The sequence below is a fragment of the Salmo salar genome, chromosome ssa07 (assembly GCF_905237065.1).
Source record: "Salmo salar chromosome ssa07, Ssal_v3.1, whole genome shotgun sequence".
In the NCBI taxonomy this organism is placed as follows: Eukaryota; Metazoa; Chordata; class Actinopteri; order Salmoniformes; family Salmonidae; genus Salmo; species Salmo salar.
The window spans coordinates 50,037,399-50,050,588 of NC_059448.1; the positions used below are offsets into that span (position 1 = coordinate 50,037,399).

Below are 13,190 nucleotides of genomic sequence, written 5' to 3' on the forward strand. Positions count from 1 at the left end.
AGGGGGGAGAGGAGGATGGAGAGAGAAAGCAGACAGACAGAGGGGGGAGAGGAGGATGGAGAGAGAAAGCAGACAGACAGAGGGGGGGAGAGGAGGATGGAGAGAGAAAGCAGACAGACAGAGGGGGGAGAGGAGGATGGAGAGAGAAAGCAGACAGACAGAGGGGGAGAGGAGGATGGAGAGAGAAAGCAGACAGACAGAGGGGGGTAGAGGAGGATGGAGAGAGAAAGCAGACAGACAGAGGGGGGGGAGAGGAGGATGGAGAGAGAAAGCAGACAGACAGAGGGGGGGAGGAGGATGGAGAGAGAAAGCAGACAGACAGAGGGAGGGAGAGGAGGATGGAGAGAGAAAGCAGACAGACAGAGGGGTAGAGGAGGATGGAGAGAGAAAGCAGACAGACAGAGGGGGGTAGAGGAGGATGGAGAGAGAAAGCAGACAGACAGAGGGGGGAGAGGAGGATGGAGAGAGAAAGCAGACAGACAGAGGGGGGAGAGGAGGATGGAGAGAGAAAGCAGACAGACAGAGGGGGAGAGGAGGATGGAGAGAGAAAGCAGACAGACAGAGGGGGGAGAGGAGGATGGAGAGAGAAAGCAGACAGACAGAGGGGGGAGAGGAGGATGGAGAGAGAAAGCAGACAGACAGAGGGGGGGAGAGGAGGATGGAGAGAGAAAGCAGACAGACAGAGGGGGGGAGAGGAGGATGGAGAGAGAAAGCAGACAGACAGAGGGGGGGAGAGGAGGATGGAGAGAGAAAGCAGACAGACAGAGGGGGGGAGAGGAGGATGGAGAGAGAAAGCAGACAGACAGAGGGGGGAGAGGAGGATGGAGAGAGAAAGCAGACAGACAGAGGGGGGAGAGGAGGATGGAGAGAGAAAGCAGACAGACAGAGGAGGGAGAGGAGAGAGAAAGGAGACAGATAGAGGGGGTAGAGGAGGATGGAGAGAGAAAGCAGACAGACAGAGGAGGGAGAGGAGGATGGAGAGAGAAAGCAGACAGACAGAGGGGGAGAGGAGAGAGAAAGGAGACAGAGAGGGGGTAGAGGGGGAGAGGAGGATGGAGAGAGAAAGCAGACAGAGGAGGAGAGGATGGAGAGAGAGCAGACAGAGAGGAGGAGAGGAACAGAGGTCTTTCTGTCAGTGGAGTTCCGCTCCCATGTCACTCAGCACAAACGGAAGCTCCCCACAGTGTGTGCTAAAACGACGGATAAGTCACACACACACTAGGCCCTCTGTGCCACCCTGCACAGAGCTCTGTGTTGTTTTTCAGGATGTACGGTTTTTGAAATGGGTGAAGACACTCACCTGCTGTTTAGATTCACACCAGATTACAGATTGCACACACTCCTGTCTGTCTCGCTCTGTTGCCCCTCTTGTTAATTCTTTCTCTCTGGGATCATATCTTTGGCCGTGGTCCCAGTTCGGCATTTCTCAGGAGTGTCACAGTGACGGCGTGATAATTACGTTGCCTGGATGTTGTTTGGAGCGTTTTATGATAACGGCCTTTTACTAGTTGACTGAGAACACACGACAACGGAATGACGCTCTGCTCCCAGCTGCCACTTCATGTCATATGATTGTAGTGAAACTAAAGTGTGTGTGTGTGTGTGTGTGACGGACTGATTTAAAGTCAGCCTGTGAAATCTCTTTCTGTCTTCGGTTATCTCTCTCACTGTCATACCCTTCATTTACAGGCTTCATTTTCCTACTCGTGGAAAGAAATGAGTAGGCTAGTTGTGTGTCTGTCTCTTGGGAGTGTTCGTTCATACGGTACGTAGGCTAGTAGCCCCACTAGGCCGTGCTGAAGCCAGGGGATCAGAGTATTAAGTCTGCCCCACACAGGGCTCTCTACACGTGGTAGAACACCAGACGCTGTCAGCACATCCCAGTGCCCTTGGAAAGAATGGACAGACAGACAGGACCTGAGGAAGACCCAGCTAGGGTTGAAAGTAAAACGTTTTTTTAATGCAATAAAAATAGCACTTTTTTGAAGACTCAGTGCTGTCCTGTCCCCTGCAGCCCGTCTGTAGAGCAGCCCGTCTGTAGAGCAGCCCGTCTGTAGAGCAGCCCGTCTGTAGAACAGCCAGTCTGCTGTGTGTTATGGTGTTATTGACTGTGTGTTTCAGCCCCTGAGGACTGTGGGTACTGAGGGCAGCAGCCATGTCCGGCTCCTACGATGACTCCATGGTCGACGTCTCCAGTGACAGCTTCTGGGAGGTGAGACAGTAGACAACATACAGTATAACACACACACTGAAAAACATACAATTAACAAACATACGTCATTATATGATATGCACGTAGCTACACTCAACTCACACACCCTCTCACCTGCCCCCCCCACCCCCACCCCATAACTCTCTCTCCCAGGTGGGGAACTACAAGCGGACAGTGAGGCGGGTGGACGATGGCAGTCGCCTGTGTAACGACCTGATGAATTGTCTCCATGAGCGGGCGCGCATCGAGAAGTCCTACGCACAGCAGCTCACAGAGTGGTCCAAACGCTGGAGACAGCTTATAGAGAAAGGTAGGCACACACACACACACACTTCAGTGGTCCAAACGCTCGAGACAGCTTATAGAGAAAGGTAGGCACACACACACACACACACTTCAGTGGTCCAAACGCTGGAGACAGCTTATAGAGAAAGGTAGGCACACACACACACACACACACACACACTTCAGTGGTCCAAACGCTGGAGACAGCTTATAGAGAAAGGTAGGCGCAAACACACACACACACACACACACACACACACACACACACTTCAGTGGTCCAAGCACTGAAGACAGGTGTGTGTGTTCCACTCCTTCACCCCTCTGGACTCTCAGCACTCTCCACCACCGTAAGCATGTGTGTGTTATGTAATCATGTGCATCCCCAGGCCCTCAGTACGGGACCCTGGAGCGGGCGTGGGGTGCCCTGTGCACGGAGGCGGAGAAGGTGAGCGAGCTCCACATGGAGGTGAAGGCGGCGCTGATGGGGGAGGACTTTGAGAAGCTCAAGGTGTGGCAGAGGGACTACTACCACAAACAGATGATCGGAGGCTTCAAGGAGACCAAGGAGGCTGACGACGGCTTCCGCAAGGCCCAGAAACCCTGGGCCAAGAAACTGAAAGAGGTACAGGCACACACACGCGTGCGCAGACAATACACACACACACACACACACGCAGACAATGCACACACACGCACACGCGCAGACAATGCACACACACGCAGACAATGCACACACACGTGCACACACACGTGCACACACACACGCGCACACACACGCGCACACACACACACGTGCACACACACACACATGCACACACACATGCACACATACGCACACACACGTGCACACACACGCGCACGCAGACAGCACACACACAGACGTGCACGCAGACAACACACACACAGACGTGCACGCAGACAACACACACACAGACGTGCACGCAGACAACACACACACAGACGTGCACGCAGACAGCACACACACAGACGTGCACGCAGACAGCACACACACAGACGTGCACGCAGACAGCACACACACAGACGTGCACGCAGACAACACACACACACACACGCGCGCGCGCTCAGACAATGCGCGCGCGCTCAGACGATACACACACACACAGAAAATGACTACCCCAGTCCTCAGCAGTCCAATCCCTGTACCTATTGCAGAATATCAGTCTGTCCCTGATGTTTTTGCTGGAGAGATGTGGCTTCTTTGCTGCCCTTCTTGACACCAGGCCATCCTCCAAAAGTCTTCGCCTCACTGTGCATGCAGATGCACTCACACCTGCCTGCTGCCATTCCTGAGCAAGCTCTGTACTGATGGTGCCCCGATCCCGCAGCTGAATTAACTTTAGGAAACGGTCCTGGCGCTTGCTGGACTTTCTTGGGCGCCCTGAAGCCTTCTTCACAACAATTGAACCGCTTTCCTTGAAGTTCTTGATGATCCGATAAATGGTTGATTTAGGTGCAATCTTACTGGCAGCAATATCCTTGCCTGTGAAGCCCTTTTTGTGCAAAGCAATGATGATAGCACGTGTTTCCTTGCAGGTAACCATGGTTGACAGAGGAAGAACAATGATTCCAAGCGCCACCCTCCTTTTGAAGCTATTATTCAAACTCAATCAGCATGACAGAGTGATCTCCAGCCTTGTCCTCGTCAACACTCACACCTGTGTTAACGAGAGAATCACTGACATGTCAGCTGGTCCTTTTGTGACAGGGCTGAAATGCAGTGGAAATGTTTTTGGGGGATTCAGTTCATTTGCATGGCAAATAGGGACTTTGCAATTAATTGCAATTCATCTGATCACTCTTCATAACATTCTGGAGTATATGCAAATTGCAATCATACAAACTGAGGCTGCAACTTTGTGAAAATTAATATTAGTGTAATTCTGAAAACTTTTGGCCATGACTGTACACACACACACACACACACACACACACCACCAGCTTTACCCTGCATTTATCAGTCCGTTGATTTCTGCAATAGCCACCACAATTATTTCCATCACCCCTCAGTTCACTTGGACACATATCACTGACTCACTGCTTTGGCTGTTTGCAGCGCCTTCTCTCCTGGACTAGCTGCTATGCTGTACAACAAACAGGCCATTAGTGCTATTTATACAACGGTGGGTCTAATCCTGAATGCTGATTCGTTTAAACCACATTCCAGCCGGTGTCTATTTGAGCAATAAGGCCCGAGGAGGTGTGGTATATGGCCAATATACCACGGCTAAGGGCTGTTGTTAGACACAACGCAACGCGGAGTACCTGGACACAGCCCTTAGCCATGGTATATTGGCCATGTATCACAAACCCCCGAGGGGCCTTATTGCTATTATAAACTGGTTACCAACGTAATTAGAGCAGTAAAAATGCATGTTTTGTCATACACATGGTATACAGTCTGATATACCATGGCTTCAGCCAATCAGCATTCAGGGCTCGAACCACCCAGTTTATAATCCACAAGTTACCACCGGCTAAATCTATGATGTTAGAATGCCTGTTTACTATGTTCCATCTGACTGCGCAATCCACTGTCTCATCAGCCCAGCCAGGCAATTTATCAACTAGATCTCCACTTTAAAAAGCCTCTAGACATTCTCACATTTTCTTTGAGACTAACATTTCATTTTATATAAACTGGCTATTTCTTTAGTGTTGGCCATTCATAGGAAGCAGTGGCGTGTAACTTTACACTGGCCACACAGGCAGCTGCTGAGAAAGGGAAAGCCATTGTGTGTCGAACCGGCACTCAGTTTCTCTGCGGCGCCATGATTTGTTATGGTGTGGGAAATACACTGGGCTGCTCTGCTGTGCTTTTGGCTAGTAGTAGTGCTGCTAATACACAGACACACACATACTCCTACTTGCATAAACCAACACACACACACTCAAATGATGTCTGATGTCACTTCTCCTCTGACCTTGGAGTTCTGGAACACTGTGTAGTTTGAGTTTGTAGTGTACCAGTTCCACAATCTGAGGCTGGTTGGCTGGCTGGCTGGCTGGTTGGCTGGCTGGCTGGCTGTGTGAGATGTCACAATAAGCCTCTTCCTGTTGTTGTCATTGGGCGGTGACGGATTAGTACAGTTATGTGAGTTGGGTCAAGGAGGTAATTCATGTACTTGAGGGCCAGACAGTGAGCCAATAGAGAGAGAGGAGATGGAAATGGGCTAACTGTCTTGTCTTAAAAGAAGAGGGTGGAATGGCCTTGTCTACCGTGCGCGCACACACACACACTCTGTTTCATTCTTGTCACATACACACACAAACAATAACACTGATAGAACACAATCCATATTTAAAATCTCACACTCCACCTCGATCTATCTTTCTCTCACACACACAGACAGACAGGCAGCTTCCGTTCTATGATATAATCAGAGCCAGTGGCAGACAGGCTGTTCCCTCTGTTCTTTGGCTATGTGGCCTTTATCAGAGATCCCATGGTAAGTGGGAGAAGAACATTGCTGCCACTCTGGCCCTGTCCCAAACAACAGGAACTGATGGCCTTGTCCACTTCTCTCATTCCCTAAAAATGGAATGAGAGAACAGGCTTCCTCTTTCCATTTGATGTAGATTGAATCAAAACCCAGCTGTTAGGTGGACAGGTTTTGCCAATCGCCAGAGTTTTTCCTAAGTCTATTTTAGTTTCCACCTCTTTGTTTACCAGAGTCTGAATTGGGTGCTTAGTCTTTAAGACTTTCATTATCATATTATTTTGTTACCTTGACTAAATCAAGGTATTAGCTTGCCTTTCAAAGACCTCCCTGCCACCATTCCTCTCACCTTTATTCTTTTGAAAAAGCGTTGTTCCTTAGCAGTGTCCGCCCAGCCAATAAGCAACATAAGCAGAGGCTTTTTGGGGGGTTTTATCCCCGCCCCATGGCAAAATGTGTAGAATGGCAATGAATCCCTTTGAAAACAGTCTCAATATGGCATCGATATGAGTCAGAAACAGTTATTCTAGAATTCAAAAAGTGTAAATACTATAAAGTGTAAATATGATAATAGTCTAATCTAAAATCAAGTTTGGAAGATCGGTACGTCAAAACGGGTAAATGAAGGTTGGGTTTTTATTTGACAATGTCCGTTTGGCCACTAACATGGTGTGAACATCTGCGGTGATTGCTCTCTATTCAATAGCATACAGTGAGACACACCTGCCCAGCAGCTCCGATTTCCTTTACATGAGACAACACGTCGCACATTTCTTTTACTTGACAAATACTGCACCAAACACCTTAGATGTAAAATTGCGCAACTAAAACATCCTCTGCAAAAACGTCAAAATTAATTACAGATTTCTTGAGTTGTCTTAGATTCATTCTGAGGATTTTAAGGAAGTGAAATAGGCTTCCGTGTCTACAGTGTCTCATGGGGGACAAACATTATTAACCAATTGCAGAATCGGTCAGGAAACATGCCTCCAAGACTGAAATTTTGTTTTACTAATGAGCAACAGAAAAACAGAGCCAATTGGTGTGTTCAGTGGCTCTTTTAAAACTGCACATTTCTCTCCGCCGCCAAGAGGTGGGCCACTAAATGTTTTGCCTGCGAGGTGTGGGGGCCCCCAGGCAAATCTTGCTTATTGCCCCCAAAAGGCTAGAGCTGGTCTTGTTCCTGAGCTTGTGTCTACCACTGAAAGGGTGGAATCATATTGAATAGTCACTTAGCTACTGTGCAATGCTAACTTGGTCATCCATTAGCTACATAGGCATGATGTTAACCGCTGTACCTTACCTTCTCTGTGCCATATGGCAGATGGAGACGATGAAGAAGGCGTACCACGGGGCCTGTAAGGAAGAGAAGCTGGCCACCAGCCGGGAGAACAACAGCAAGCTGGAGAACAACAGCAACCCTGAGGCCCAGAAGAAACTGCAGGACAAGGTGGAGAAGTGCCAGCAGGAGATGGAGAAGGTAGGGATGGGGGCGTTACACTGGTGTTAAATCATCTCTGTGTGGACATGTGTTTTATGTCTATATTGTGTGTCATGGCTGGAATGTGACTATGACCATTTGAGTATCCTGACAATATGGAGCAAATGATTCAGCTCCATGTGTGTGTGTGTGTGTGCTTCCCTGTATGATCCTCTGGGTCCCAGACTAAGGAGCGCTATGAGAAGTCTCTGGAGGAGCTGGACAAGGTGACTCCCCAGTACATGGAGAACATGGAGCAGGTGTTTGAACAATGGCAGCAGTTTGAGGACAAACGCATCACCTTCTTCAAAGCACTTCTGCTGGAAGTCAAGCATCACCTCGACCTCTCCACCAATCACAAGTAAGACCCCTCCGCCTCTCCACCAATCACAAGTAGGTTATGATACCTCTCCACCAATCACAAGTAGGCTATGACACCTACATCAATCACAAGTAGGCTATGACACCTCCACCTCTCCACCAATGACGAGGAAGACCCCTCCATCTCTCCATATCAATTCCAAATGGACCCCTAGCCTCTGTGTCCTAACCTTCATAGCTTTATTTGCCTTCTGATTGACTGCTATTCAATCCTCTTGTATCTACAGGAGTGGTTAGGGAGTAGGGGATATGGGTCCATTTGGATTTCAGGCTCTTACAACCCAGATCTACCTAGAGGGGGGGATTTGGGATTGGACATGGTTCACCATCCATCATTATGGAAATGCTGATGTACCCTCTCGCTCTCTTTCTCTCTTTCTCTCGCTCTCCTGTCTTCCTCTTCTCTCCCTCTCTAGATTCCAGACAGTCTACCACACGTTGGAGGACACTATCTCTGCTGCTGATGCTGAGGAGGACCTCAAGTGGTTCCGCTCCAACCACGGTCCTGGCATGCCCATGAACTGGCCCCAGTTTGAGGTACGGGATGAGTGAGAAGGATGGGAGAGGAATGGGAGAGGGAGAGGGGTTTAGCTCCAATGAACTGGCCCCGGTTTGAGGTACGGGGAGATGAGGGAGAAGGATGGGAGAGGAATGTGAGATTGTTAGGGGTTTAGCTCCAATGAACTGGCCCCAGTTTGAGGTACGGGGAGAGGGGAGATGAGGGAGAAGGATGGGAGAGGAATGTGAGAGAGATGGGGGTTTAGCTCCAATGAACTGGCCCCAGTTTGAGGTACATGTATTGAGGAAATGAGAGATGGGGAGAGAGAGAGTGGCTCAGTGTCAGTGAACGGTTCTGAGTTTGAGGTACATGGTGAGGCAGAGAAGTTATTACATTGGTATTAATAACTCAACAAGATTTATGTCTCTGTGGAAAGATTCCATTGGAACTACTCTTCCCACTCCACCATTTCTCCCTCCAGGTCAGGGGTGTGTAAGTCATTTTGCCTGGGGGGCTGCATTCTGTCTTCGAGGTCCGAAGGGCCGCGCTGAAAATGCTATTTCCATGTCGTCAGAATTTAAAAAAAAATAGTCCCCAGTTAGATCTGTTGCGGTGACCGTATTACCACCACACCAGAGGTCACAAGTCATGAAGGCAGTCAAATTCCACGTGACTGTTTAGTCACGGTCACTAGGCTTCTCCAAGCTCTGATGCTGCTGATGGTCATTAGTAGCCTACCAAACTTGCTAACTGCCTGGTATTCAGCACTCTATTGTCCCTCATTTCACTCTGACATCAATGCGAATGTAATAACAAATCGAATCAAACACTTAATGAGAGCTCATGTTGCGCAACATTTCAATAGGCTATGCAATTGCGAGAAAACAGTGATGACTTCTACTAAAAAGAGGAGACTTACCTTTCTATAGGCTAGGCCTACTATATATATATTTTTTTTACTTTCCTAATATTAAGCACATTGCTTATATTTACAACAGGAGTATAGCCTACCTGGCTGCCATGAAAATGAACCATGGGGAAAGCGTCCTCCATTTGCTATTTAAGTGCATAGATGACATGTATTTTTTCCCGCTGCCCCTGTTTCGATACAGGTGAATGATAATGGTCCATTCTAAATCAAAACAAATTTCACACACACATTATTTAGTACATGTAAAGACAAGATTAAATCAAGAATAGTCTGATGGGTGACAATATTAGCTTGTGAATTATATATTATCACTTGTGAATGATGCCCAGCATAAGAAACAACGCCTTTTTTGTGACTTTTTCGAATCATAGTCACACACCTCATGTAGCCTAACTCATAGGCCTGTATGTTTTAATAAGGTTTGTATCACAACTAAAGTGGCCAAATAACTTCTTTTAAAATTAAGCACATTAATCAGCTTTACAAAGAGTGTAGAGCCTAAATGGCATACATAAGCAGCGAGTGAGTTTCAAGTTTTGTAAAGATAATTTTCACCATAAAAATGCACCTTTATAATAAAAGCATTACATGCATAATTGCATTTGCTGTCACTTTTGATAATGTTGTTTTCCCGCTAATGGAACATTTGCGCTTATTGCTTACTACCATGTGCACATTTTTTGCGCTTATAATGTGAAGAAATAGCTAATAGTTTATCAACATTTTAAGCTAAACGTTCTGATCTGTTGCGTCAGCCACATTGCTTAAAAAAAGTTATTTTTAATGCTAGGGGTTGTATTAATTTGGGATCTAGCGCATCCCACAACTGACTATGTTTGGAATATTTATTTCTCGCACAGAATAGAATAGGTCAAAATGTGTACTATGGGGGATAGTAGATTGACATACGCTAGTGCTTTTGCTGTTCGTTAGGCCTACTCATCTTATCTTGTTGGCTGATGAAAAGTAAATGTGGACAGTTCCAATATCTTCAATATGCACTTCGGAATTGGATAAGGATGTGCGCTGTTGCGTCCCCCATGTGTGTTTCTTCACTTGTAGCCTCTGAGAAAGAACCGATCACGTGATGGAGCGCGCAGCACTCCGGGAGAAGGGCAACGTGAAAGGCATGGATTATTTTGGGTGCATTACGGCCACACACAGGGGATGCCGCCATGAAATTCTATGCATTATCAAGTGCTTGTCAAATTGTGAATGAGTGGCTGATGTAGTGTGTACAGTCTGCGCTAAAAACAAAGCAGCACTCATGCCTTTCGAGCGACTTTTCAAATCATCATTAGAGTCACGTCATGCGACCTTACAATGCATTTAAAAATCAAAACGTATAGCCCAACGTTTGTAGAACAACTAAAGTTACATTAATAATAACTCTAAATTAAGCATATAGGAATACCTGTTTCTTTGTTAACAGCTCAACACAGAATAGCTGCATGTGCACACTCCCTCATCGTTTGGAGAAAATATCCTTTCTATTTTATTCAGCTTTGTTTTATTGTATTCTTCATACTATTAAATAATGCCATGAAATTCTAAGCAAATCTTGTCTGCTAAATGAACTAGTGTAGCCAAGAGCCATTTGGCATAGCCAGATCAGGACCTAACATACGGACAACTCAGAGTATGCTATTCTGTTAAACATTTTCTTCATATCATGTTTCTTTAGACCTGTCTAAAATAAATAAGGGTTTAATTGTGAAGGTGTAGGCTATATTACATGGGTTTATTAGACTTTTTAAAATGTAGATGTTCTGAAGGTCTGCATCAGTGGCTTGTAGGCTGTGTGTGGAAGCCAGGAGATGCTGAATGTGTTTATGTTAATTAACAGTCAATTACCGTGAGACCGATTTTTACTTATTTGCTTGCCAATCACCGGCTGATGAAATTTCATGACCGCCACATGTATCCGTTTTTATTTAATTTATTTTTTATGCTCCCTGAATGTCTAGTGATTATTAGCGAGCTGGAAGGTCAAGAAACTATATGAATGTAGGTCCATTGACTGTGCACAGTGGTTATTAGCGAACTGGCCCGTCAAGAAACGATGAATATTGATCCATTATATTTTCTACACTGGTTCAATTTGGTTTTAGTCATTTTAAAGTGCATTGAGTTCGTCAAGCCATTCGTCGAGTTGTACTTTAAAGATATAGTAAGGACATACTGTGACGTGTCGTACCACACAAAAGCCCACTGTGACAGAGTGTGCAATCTACTGAATACTGACTTGTCTTCAATGCGCAGGTCGTAACCAAGCTCTATCCAAGAGGAACTGATAGCGCTGTCACAACATAAGGGCATGGAGTATTATTCTGTTGGTGTCAAACCATGTTACAAAACAGAAGATAGAAAAGCAAGATATGGAAATATGTGCCCCCTGGTATGGATTGAGGAACACTGATTTTGCACCCGCTCTTATCCAGAGTTACTTTACGTAGGTTCATTCAGTGATTAAAAACAAGCATTTGAGTGAGGTAGACTCTCTTCAGAAATCAATGTTCGTAGTGCTAGAAGAAGAGCGTTTAAAAGGACCGTAACACAAACTCCACATCAACATAACACTAAATGAAGAGCAACGTTTATCACAAGACACCTCTTCATGATCACAGACTAACTGATACTGTGCTTAGATGTGTTCTTTTTGGATGTTAAAGCATTGTTCTTTAAATGGCTGTTCTTTACTTGGAAATAATGTTCCTGTCTTGTCCACACCCCTCCCTCCCCCCCTCCGTTTGACAGAATGTGGACTGGTCCCGCTCCTCTAGGTCCAGAAGGTCCATTGTAGTGAGTTCTGCCTGGGAAGGATTATTCTATCACCGTGGTTCCTGGGGGGAGGGTTGTTTACCACTCTCCTTCCTCTGTTTGCGTTTTTTCTATGTGTGTGTGTGTGTGTGTGTGTGTGTTCGTTTTGTGTACCCATTCTGGCCCTCCTAATGCTTTACGAGGAGCACCTGAAAACACACAAGGAAGTGCACACACACACACGTCTGTCTGATGAATGGCCTCGTCACCACGTCTGTCGTGTATGACCCGTGTGGGGATGTGCGTGACTACCCCTCCGTTCCACCCCCTGTCTCATCCTATGGATGTTTGTCTTCCTGGATGTCTGTATTCCAGAATACTCCTTCTCTCATCTTTCCCTCATTCAGAGTTCCTCTCTTTAACCTTTCACCCCGTGGTGACCTCTGACCTCGTGTCAGCCCCTGTGAACCCTGCAGGGGGTCACTTGTTGCCTGCCAGGTCGTGTGATGTAATTTGACCCTCTGGGTTCACCAGTCAGGCCCTCAGACTGACCTTTGAACTTCGAGAACAACCCACTTGTTATATCTGTGGGAACAGGGCGTGACTTGGGAAAACATAGAACTATAAGTGAAATGTAACCTCCATAGAGCTGTAGGAAGTCTAGGGCCCTCCTGAACACAGCCCCTATGTAACCTCCATAGAGCTGTAGTAAGTCTAGAGCCCTCCTGAACACAGCCCCTATGTAACCTCTAGAGCTGTAGTAAGTCTAGAGCCCTCCTGAACACAGCCCCTATGTAACCTCTAGAGCTGTAGTAAGTCTAGAGCCCTCCTGAACACAGCCCCTATGTAACCTCTAGAGCTGTAGTAAGTCTAGAGCCCTCCTGAACACAGCCCCTATGTAACCTCTAGAGCTGTAGTAGTCTAGGGCCCTCCTGAACACAGCCCCTATGTAACCTCTAGAGCTGTAGTAAGTCTAGAGCCCTCCTGAACACAGCCCCTATGTAACCTCCATAGAGCTGTAGGAAGTCTAGAGCCCTCCTGAACACAGCCCCTATGTAACCTCTAGAGCTGTAGTAAGTCTAGAGCCCTCCTGAACACAGCCCCTATGTAACCTCTAGAGCTGTAGGAAGTCTAGGGCCCTCCTGAACACAGCCCCTATGTAACCTCCATAGAGCTGTAGTAAG

The 13,190-nt window shown here is 46.8% G+C and overlaps 1 protein-coding gene across 6 annotated transcripts in view; it reads left to right on the forward strand.

The window, feature by feature from the left end:
* The window catches only part of LOC106609561 (protein kinase C and casein kinase substrate in neurons protein 2), a 39,913-nt gene that overhangs the window by 16,091 nt on the left and 10,632 nt on the right, over positions 1-13,190 (forward strand). For 4 of the 6 annotated variants that reach the window (XR_006770671.1, XM_045722197.1, XM_045722196.1 and 1 more), the window contains exons 2-8: positions 2,122-2,212; positions 2,366-2,522; positions 2,884-3,119; positions 7,280-7,435; positions 7,621-7,796; positions 8,233-8,353; positions 12,004-12,048. Coding sequence is in view for 5 of the 6 variants with exons in the window: in XM_045722197.1 (XP_045578153.1) it covers positions 2,156-2,212; positions 2,366-2,522; positions 2,884-3,119; positions 7,280-7,435; positions 7,621-7,796; positions 8,233-8,353; positions 12,004-12,048 (948 nt within the window). In the remaining variant the exon portion in view is untranslated. The remainder of the gene's footprint in view (positions 1-2,121; positions 2,213-2,365; positions 2,523-2,883; positions 3,120-7,279; positions 7,436-7,620; positions 7,797-8,232; positions 8,354-12,003; positions 12,049-13,190) is intronic. The other 2 variants (XM_045722198.1, XM_045722200.1) reach the window with 1 other exon arrangement.